The sequence below is a fragment of the Triticum urartu genome, chromosome 5A, assembly GCF_056163025.1.
Source record: "Triticum urartu cultivar PI428250 chromosome 5A, HENAU_Tu73, whole genome shotgun sequence".
Lineage (NCBI taxonomy): Eukaryota > Viridiplantae > Streptophyta > Magnoliopsida > Poales > Poaceae > Triticum > Triticum urartu.
Window position 1 is genome coordinate 642,921,030 of NC_141877.1, and position 9,878 is coordinate 642,930,907.

Genomic DNA, 9,878 nt, shown 5'->3' on the forward strand with positions numbered 1-9,878 from the left:
GACTCCGGCGATGCTGGGCAGAGGGAATGGTGGGTAGCCCACTGCTATATCCCTCCAGCACAAGCTACAGCTCCAATATGGGCAACGACGACGAGGACCTGCAGATCATCGCCCCACCAGCACTGCTGGCTCACCACGTCCTCCTCCCATCATCGTCATCAATGGAGACAAAGAGGAGGTGCCAGAGCTGTCACCTACCACTCAAGTCAAGCAAGAGGTGCGACGGTCAGGTCGCATAGCAGGGCAGGGGCCTAACAATCTGAAACTGTAAGTTTCAGATTCAGTTACAACAGTTATCACCAGGTCTATGTGAGATTCAGTTCTGTCAGTTTATCAAAGTGTTTGCAATCTCGGTGAGATTCAGTTATGTCAGTTTAAGTGCCTTTGAGCAATTTCAGTGTACATGTGCTATCTATGTAAGACTAAATGCTATCTATGGGAGACTAAATGTCTTCCAAACTTCTCTGAATTTGTCTGAACCTGTGATGAAGCAATTTCTGAAGTAAACAGACCTCAGCAAGAACTTACGATACAACACACAGAAATAAACTGCATCAGACTTAGATAATTTAGTTCTTAACTTAACTTAGCACCAGTCCTCAGCATCAGGATAATATTTGGGCAGTATAGATCAGGGCAAACAGCACCCCCCACACCAACCAAAATGATCTGAACCCATTACATTTCTTAGGTAGTTCAAAGGTAGTTCATAGGTAGATCAGGGCATATTTGCATCAGACTGATCATTCCTAGGCCAATTATATATAGGCCTCATATATACTTACCATCCAGAGCTGCCACTTCACTCCTCCATCACAACTTCCTTTATCTTGTCCAGCTTTTCCTTGCACCCATGACCAACCTTCAGGAGCTCAGCAATGACATTCTCCAGCTTGTTCTTCTCTTCTTTAAGGAGGTCTTTCTCCACCTCTAGCTCCTTCATTGCCTTCTTTGTGTTTTGGATTATATCATCTTGACTCTGAAGGATGCACCTTTGTTCTTTCTTGAGCTTAAGATTATCCATTTGAAGCTCAATCTTTGCGTGCTCCTCAAGTTGCTTCTTCTTCTCCTTCAGTTCATTGATTGCCTGGCTTGTGCAGTCCATGTCATGAGATTTGATTCCATCCTGATAATCAAACAACTTGGACACATCATCCACCAGCTGGCTATACTGATTGGCCAGAGAATCAAGCTCCTTCTGAAGTTTTGCAGCCTCTATCCCATGAGCCTCGTTATCCTGGGCTCTACCAAGGTTCTGCTCATGATACATATCCCAGAGCTTGCTTAAGCACCTTTGCATAATTACAGGCCAGGGGGCATCTACCTACTCTAGAACACCACAGTTCACACCATCCTGAAAATCAATTTAAATTTACAGTGAACACCACAGTTAACAAGCAAATTTTGAATAAAACAATAATGATATAAATAGCTACACTAGCTAGTTAGTTCTATACTAAAAATACAATACATCAATATGTTTCATATGTTTCCAGTGCTCTTTACTACAAGTACAGTATTCAGACATACCAATGTTTTTAGACTTAAGGAAAATTCAGAAAAATAGCAACTAAACACTCCGTTTCCACTACATAGCAGAAATTCAAGCTAATCAAATCCACACCAACTTGGTCCATTACCTCAGTAGCACATCCTATGAATCTCCTGCCAGTGTCAGTTCCTTCAAATGCCACAAACTTGCCCGGCCTCTGCCTGTGCAGGATGCACCTTTTGTCAGATTCAGTCACAAGCCCACATAAACTAGGGTCTATCACAGTGTCATGAGTTTGCTGCAACAACAAAAGCATATCTATATCAACAACAACTCACATATATCAACTTAAATGGAAAAATCTCAAATATCTTCAAACCCTAACCCTAACCCTAGAACAAAACAGACAGGAGAGGGAGAGGATAGACTGAGCTGACTTACAAAGTACTCCATCTGCATGCTGATGAACTCGCTCATGTACTCGTCATTGTCGTCCGACGTCTCGTTGCTGTTCGGCCATGACGGCATGGTCGCGGCGTTGCCGGAGTGTGAGAAGAAGAAACAGAAGCAGAGGAGAGCAGAGAGGAGTGGAGTGAGCTCGGGGGAGAGTGAGAGAGCTGGTGGGGACGAGCGGCCCGGTCGGCCAGTTTATGACCTGGTCCGACCAGGTGCGAGCTCTAACGGCCCCCCGCGCGCGCCATTAGCCGTTAGGCGGGCCGCCGGCCTAGCACGTGGGCCACTCACGTCAGAATCGCGGTTAAAACAGTCAAAACCACCATTCAGTCAACCTGGTAGTTTTTAGTCATGTGATTATGTTTTTTGGTAGTTTTCGTCCACTTTTAAAAAAAATGATAGTTCTGTGGGACGCGAATCCCTAAACTGGTAGTTTTTTTGTCAAACACTCTTTTTATCCTCCAGAACAATTCTTTCATGTCTAGTGCATGCAATCAATTCATCCAAGCATCCTTGGTCATCCTCGTTCATCACTCAAACCCAAGAGTCTCTCGATGTCCTTATCATTGGGTGCCCTCAAGCACTCCTCTCATAGATCTCAATCATGGCTTGTGTGTATCTTCGAACGACCTCTAGGATTGAATCTCCCCAGTGCAGACATAGTCATCAATGGCCTCGGCCGAACAACCATATGCATGCACTCGAATAGACGCGGCACACTTCATCAATGGGCTCGCATTTATCTCTCCCGGTGCACTTGTTCCCAATTTAAACCATGGATTATTCCTTTCCACAACTTTTGCAATGGTGAGGAAATGACTTCGATGCATCTGAAATTGACGGAGAAAATACTTCTTCGGATAGATTGCATTGGGGTTGAAGTAATCCTTCATAAGCTTCTCATGGCCCTCTAATATGTCTCGATTGAGGTACAAGTGACGAAATTGTGATTCTAGTCTCGGTCGCCGAAAGTCCTCATCTTCTTGTTCCTCCGATGAAAACTCGTCAAAGAACTTATTCCTCAACCTCTTCATCTACACTATTCAATTTTTTAGATTGAATTTGATTGCAAAAAGAGTACAACACAATGAAAAAGCAAAAAAAAATGCGCCTAGTCAATTCGTCGAACACTTCGCAGGGGGAGGAGGTGATAGACTAGGTCGGCGGTATTGACGCGGTGCCGATGCTACGGGTTGTTGGAAGGGCCGCGGGACGGCCTGCTGACTTTGTAGGTGGAAGATTCTCCTCATTCCGTGCTCGCCGGTCGCCGTCCAAGCTAGCCATTCCCGAACTTCGATCATCTTGATTTTGTCGATGTGGCCACAATTTCGGTGCCACATAGATCCTCGGCGGGGCTCTGCGGCATCTCGGTCGTCCGCCGGCTCCTTTTAGAACAAACCCAGCTCGAAGGTGAGTATTTTTGTCCAAGTGGTGGCGGGGCAATAAGGGTCGACTCCGGCGATGCAAAGACCGGCGAACAAATCAGAGTAGGACAGGTGGCCGGTGTTGGCGGGGCGACGATGGAGGCTACGGGTGGACGCAGGAAGCAACGCTGACGTCGATGCGAACAAGCGTGCGCCGGGGGGGGGGGGGGGGGGGTGTCGCAAGGAGAGGGTTGAGATTATCCTAAGAGCTGCCTGCGACCACTTATACTTGAGGGGCAGCCGAGGCGGTGCTTATAATTTTCGAAGAGTTAAACCGGATAAGGACCGGCTAGATCCGGTTAACTTCTCAGAACAAAAAAATTAAGAAGTTAAAAGCTTTTTAAGGCATCGGCTACAGAAGTACATATACGCTTAAGCTGGCCAGCTCGTACCGAGCAGCGTGATCGGCGATGATGCTACAAACTCTGTCGCCTTCCAAGTGACAAGGATGGGTGCATGGTACTCGCTGAAGATGAACACTCAAGTCATCTGCTTCCACTAGAGGGGTCCCCCACACGAACAGGTCGAGATTAGTTTGTGGGTTAACCAGAGGACGTAACAGCTGGCGTTGGCCATTACATTATCCGCGGCACTGGTGCAATGCATCTGATTGTACCGCCTGCTGTGCTCTTGATTAATTGTCCCTGGTAGGTCACGGGGTTGCGATTCTTTAGTCGCACGCATTCATTCATGTGTGGATCCGTGCGTATATCTGGAGAGTATCTTGTAGGAACCCGTAAACAAAGATCCAAGGAGAGACGGTGAAATCACAAGCATCGGGCACGGTGAAATATTTACGTATAGCACTGTTTATGATCCACTGACTATAGTACGTACAAGAGATCGGTTGCGTCTCTGCCGTTGAAACTTGGGAATAATGGCATGCCTGCACCGGCATTTCAGCATGCCAATATTAGCGAGATCCTTTGCTCAGCTGAGCCTCTCGTGTGATTTTGGAAGGATGCGTCGATCGAACTTTGTCGTGTACCCTTTCTTTCGGTTTGCTTTTTTTTTGAATGACCAGCCGTGGAAAGGAAGCAAGATGGCAATGGAAAAGAAAGATCCCGGGCGGGGTGACGGGGCAACAAGAATGGCAACGCGCAGGAGAGCGCATGGATCGGCCCATGGACGCGGGGACTGAAAGGACGGACACCAACCCAATCATTCGCTCATCCGATCGATCGACATTAAGTAGGAACCCCACGTCGAACCGCGGATCGGCGTGGGGGCATGGCCGAGTTCCAATGATTTCTCCGGTCCAGATACTGCACCAGCAAGCCGGTTGAGGATTGACAGGTAGATCAACATTGAAAGCTTGAGGTCGACACGGCCATAGACCGCTACCTCGCAGTTGCAGGTGCAGGCCACAGTGGCGGTGGCGGCAGAGAAGGAAGGGAGATGTCCCCGTCGTCGCCCGTCTGCTCGAGGCGAGGCGAGGCGGTACGTACGGTGCACGGGGCGCCCATCCGCGTCGCGCCCCCACGCCACGGCACAGTGCACGGCGGTACGTGCGTGAATACGTGATGGCAACGGCGAGGCTGGCGGGGGCCAGCCATGGGGGTGGGGGTGGGTCGCCCAAGGGAGGGAGCGATCTCCGCCGACGCGCGCGGCCATGCCGGCATTGAATGGGGCCGTGAGCTGTGCGCGAGGTGGGCCGGCGCCCGCCGACTGCACGTGTCCCCGCCGGCCGTCGCGCCACTCCTACTCTTTGGGGTTTTTCTTTTTTTGTGCGCATACTACTACTCTTTGGTTTCTGTCCGTGACACCTGGACGGAGTCAAAAAGTTTGTTACTGCCTCGGTGGAGGGTCAAGTTCGTCCTGCTGCCGGGCTGAGCTCGCACACAAGTCAACTGCGTGGCGATCATTGCTCTAGCTGCTCACATTGTCCAACTTGATCTGCTGCTGCTACTACTACTTGAGTTTGACTGAGCTGTCCGCTTTGCAATGTCACGGGCAGGATGGTCAACCCAACCAACCAACAAAAGGCAATGTACACGTACAAAGTGCTCGTGTACGTGCGTACTTTACCCAGAGTCTTCCATAGCAAGATGATCTGCCCGCCCGGGCCTCGCCGATGCAGCTTCGGTTGCGGCACATGCCTGCCTTTGGATCACTGACATGTGGGCCCACATGTCAGTAATCCAAAGGCATGTGCCTTTAAGGCACCGAAGCATCGTCCGGGCCTCGCCTCCTTGCTCTGCAAGACTGCAAGCTCGGTGTTCCAATTTCCAAAGTGAAAAAGTTATCCAACGTGTCCATGGAGCCAGCTGCCGCCTTGCCTTGCCTGCCACACCACACTATCCAGTATCCACTCATCCCCATGCCGGCCACGCCCGTCCGTGCGGCCTCTGCTGAGCCACATGACACCACCCTATAAAAACAGCTCGCCGCGCTCCGCTTGCCACACCACGGTCCACGCCGCCAGCTCCAGCAGACCGCGACCACGTACGCCGGGATCGATCATCTCCAGCAACAGCAAGCCGGCCGCAGATGGCAGCGGGGTTCCGCCGGCGGCTCGCCTGCCTCACCGCCCCCAGGGCCTCCTCCTACCTCCGCCGCACGCGCCACAAGAAGCTCTCCTACGCCCGCGCCCGCTCCGCCAGCCTCCCCGGCCGCTTCCACCCGGTCGTCGCCGGCCTGCACGACACGGCCAACGAGGTGCTCGGGTGGACCGAGGCACCGGCGCAGGCTGGCACGGAGTGGATCGGTGACGGTGTGGGACACCTCGGCCGGCTCCTGGCCGGCCTCACCGACCTGCTCCACCACCCGCAGGCGCAGGACCCGCTCCGGCACTCGCGGCGGCCGGGCGGCAAGGCGGCCGCGCCGTGGGCGGAGCGGCTGCTGGACGACCTCCTCCTCCTCGCCGACGCCCACGGCTGCTTCCGCGAGGCGCTGCTGTCCCTGAAGCAGCTGCTCGCCGAGGCCCACGCCGCGGTCCGCCGACGCGACGCGGCGCGCCTCGCGGCCGCTCTGCGCGCGCGCCGCCGGTCCGACCGCGACATCTCCCGCCTCGCCTCCACATTGCGCGCTCTCTCCCACCGTTCTTGCTCCTCCGCCGCGTCGACGTCCGACTCCGGCGAGGCCGCGCTCGCCGAAGCCGTTGCGGCCGCGACCTGCGCCGCGGCGGCCGCGTCCGCAGCCATCTTCGCCGGGCTCGCCTCCGCCTCCGCCTCCTCCGCATCGCGCGCATTGACGTCCCCGACGTCGGCCTCTTCTCCCGCGAAGGCCGCGCCGGTGTGGTGGGTGTCCGACCTCCTGCGCTGGCGGCGCCGCACGGTGTCCGTCGCCGCCTGCGAGTCCTCCGGATCACCCCGTGGCACCAAGGAGACACCTCCGGAAGAATGCTGCGACGAGGAGGAGGACGAGAAGAGAGCGGCCATGGAACGGCTGCGGGGCCTCGAGGAGTGCGTCGTGGCCGCCGAGGACGGCTGCGAGCAGGTGTACCGCGCGCTCGTGAACGCGCGGGTGTCGCTGCTCAACGTCCTCACGCCCTGCTTTTGACGGCCTGACAAGACAGTGTTGATTGATTTGATTCCATTGATCTTTCTTAGCTTTTTGTAGCTTGTGTATACTTGATGTATAGAGATCGTTCCAAAATGAAACGAGATTGTAATTAGGCGAAATGTCAGTGGATATTTTGCTCTTGATTGACTGTAATTAGGCGAAATGTCAGTGGATATTTTGTTCTTCATTGACTGAAAACGTCTCGTCCAAATTTTGCAGTTGCTCTCTCTATAAGTCATTTTAGATATTTCAATATGGACTACATACGAATATATATAGACATATTTTAGAGTATAGATGCATTCATTTTGTTTCGTACGTAGTTTATATTGAGTCTTTAAAAGGTTTTATATTTAGAAACAGATGGAGTAGTTAGATCTGAAGGTAAATCAGAGCGTATACTCATCTTGGGTGCTTTTTGAAAAAGTTATTTGCTTCAATTGGCATTACCCTAAAGTTTAGTTTTCCAGTGACATAAGCCAATTTTGTGTGTGTGTGTGGATAAGTTAGCTCTGCCCTGCCATCTTCAACTATTGCCGAGTGTAAGTGACTGTTTAGATTTGGACTCTTGCACCGCCTAAACTGTTTACTAATATTTTCTGGTCGCTTGAATATCATAGGCCGACATGGGGTGGGATCGTAACTTTTTGGATTTTGGTCGTTTGCTCCGACATGGTGGTGGGATCACATCTAGCACTAGCAGTCCACGATTATTCCAAGAAAGAAAAGGAATGGACGGAAAATCTCACCCAGGCAGATTCCCTAACCCACCTTTTATATTTGGTTGAAGGGGGAGATTTTACAGTGCACTACATCCCTGGATTTTTTTGGCGCCACAAACGTTTCCTCTTTCGGCCGTCCCTCCCGTCTGCGTCGCCATCGCCATTGTGCCACCTTCCTTCGCCCGTGGCTCCAGCAATACTGTGAATTGAAAGACCACGTCGCCTCATTCCCTTGTGGGAAACATCAAGAGCAAGGCCAAAGTTTGGACAATCGCGTGCATGAAACATTCGAGAAACATATGCTGGGAGAGTCATGTCCGTTTTACCCTTTTCTTTTCTTTTTAAACCTACCGTGTAAAATGATCTATCATTTTATCTCAAGATGATATGTCGGCTCAATCTCTCGAAGGTGCTCATAGAGATAGGATGTGCGTGTGTGCGTTCATAGGGGTAAATGCAGGCCCGCCCTGATGGGGGGCAGGGGGCGGCCGCCCCGGGCCCCCGAGATGGAAGGGCCCCCAGGTAAGTGTGCTTCTCTATTTCAAGCCTGCAGTTATGAAGTAAAAAAAAACCGATGTTGCATGTTCTGCTGTGCGTGGCCAGGCCCAAGTAGCAACTCTCCTACTAGATCGCTAAGCGCATAACGAGGACTCCTGAAATCTTGCGCATCACTGATTGCCAACCACGCACGACCCTCGTGCCGATGAATTGCACGGATCTGGCACCCGACACGGGACGGTCTAATTGCTATTTTGCCTAATCGCTTCATCGCCTCGCCTTACGACGCCGTCACCTTGCCTGATCACATCGTCATCAGTTCACCTCCTTGCAGCGGATGCAGCAACATCGGCGGAGGCTGGTGCTTCTACAAATACGGCCCCGGCCTGCGAGCCCTCGCGGAAAAGTACAACGCCAACAAGATGATCTGCTGCAAGTACGTATTTTTTTTCTCCTTCATTCAAAAGTGGATAATCCTGGTCTGCCTGCATCATATGACACACATAGTCATTTTATATTAAAAAATAATATGAATTTGCTAAAGCACATTTAGATATGCCATAAGTATTGCACGTTTAAATCTTGTGCCGTAAATTTTAGGCCAAGATTCGTACGGATATTTTCTTTTCTTTTTTTCTTTTACTTTTTATGCTTGCTTGAGTCACTTTAGATGTGCAATAATTAGGACACATTTAAATGTGCCTTAGACAAAATAAGTCTCAAGTCATCGGGTCACAAAAGTTATTGAAATAGACTTTCGTCCCGCTTTATTAATAAAGCCATCACCGCGCCACCATGCCGCCGCGCCGCCGGGGTTCTTTGGGTTACCGCAGCGTCCGCGAACGCCCCAACGGTTGGTACTCCGCCGAGATCCGGTCTGGCGGCTCGGCCTCGGATCGTTCTGGAGCGCGCACGAGGCGGCCCGCGCGTACGACGCGGCGCCGTGGCGCTTTTAGAGGCCCCGGTCGCAGATGAACTTCCGGAATGTCTTCACGCGCGAGCAGGCGCAGCGCGTCGCCCCTTCGCCGCGTCTCATCACCGACATGGACCGTGCCGACCATGCTCGGCGGCAGCGCCGCCTTCTCGTCGCTGAGAAGGACGAGCGAGCCATGGCGGAGTGGCGCCGTCGCCACCCGGAGGACGACGCCGACAAGCGTGCCTACTGGGCGGAGAGGACGGCAAGGCGCCGAGCGGAGCGGGCGGACCGGCGTCGGCGGAAGGCATTGGCGAATGCGCAGTGCGATATAGTTGAAGCAGGTGGGTGGTTGATCTTCACGTCAGACGATGAACGTTGGGACGACATATGGCCTGATACCTCGGACAACATCGACGAGGATGATGATGGTGATGATGGTAGCGACTTGGAGTAGTTTCTATCTATGTATGTCGTAGTAGTTTTTATCTAGTTGCATCGTAGTTCTATCTATCTATGTTTTCGAACTATCTATCTAGTTGCACCGATGTAAAATACCTTTATATCGTTTTTTATCTATACAATTTTAAAAAAATGTTGTAGAATGAGCGCGCGCAATGATGTTTTTAGTGCGCCTGCTGGAGCTGCGCGCGCGCTGTTTTTTAGCACGGCTGCTGGAGGCAGCGCTGCGCGCCGCGCTAAATCAAGTGATAGACATGCGGCAAAGCAGTTTTTAGCGCACGGCGCGTTCGGCTCCTATTGGAGATGCTTTTAGCCATGCAAGGTTCGGCTCTAAATAGTAAAGAGTGCCGTTAAGCCGACCGAGCGTATGCATGTGAGGCCTCCTCCAGTCGCAGAATCTATGTTAAATT

General features: G+C 51.9%; 2 protein-coding genes across 2 annotated transcripts; both read left to right on the forward strand.

Annotated features, from left to right (window-relative positions):
* Nucleotides 1-5,267: 5,267 nt before the first annotated feature.
* On the forward strand, nucleotides 5,268-7,066 carry LOC147973681 (uncharacterized). Its single transcript, XM_087525071.1, has one exon. It carries the CDS (start codon nucleotides 5,860-5,862, stop codon nucleotides 6,868-6,870), a length of 1,011 nt encoding a protein of 336 aa, XP_087381197.1. The 5' UTR covers nucleotides 5,268-5,859; the 3' UTR covers nucleotides 6,871-7,066.
* Nucleotides 7,067-9,064: 1,998 nt separating this feature from the next.
* Nucleotides 9,065-9,463, forward strand: LOC147973682 (uncharacterized). The gene has a single exon (XM_087524756.1). It carries the CDS (start codon nucleotides 9,065-9,067, stop codon nucleotides 9,461-9,463), a length of 399 nt encoding a protein of 132 aa, XP_087380882.1.
* Nucleotides 9,464-9,878: the final 415 nt, after the last annotated feature.

Excerpts from the sequence above, each read along its gene's own strand:
- LOC147973681 (XM_087525071.1), top strand. The coding sequence starts at position 5,860 with ATGGCAGCGGGGTTCCGCCGGCGGCTCGCCTGCCTCACCGCCCCCAGG.
- LOC147973682 (XM_087524756.1), top strand. The coding sequence starts at position 9,065 with ATGAACTTCCGGAATGTCTTCACGCGCGAGCAGGCGCAGCGCGTCGCC.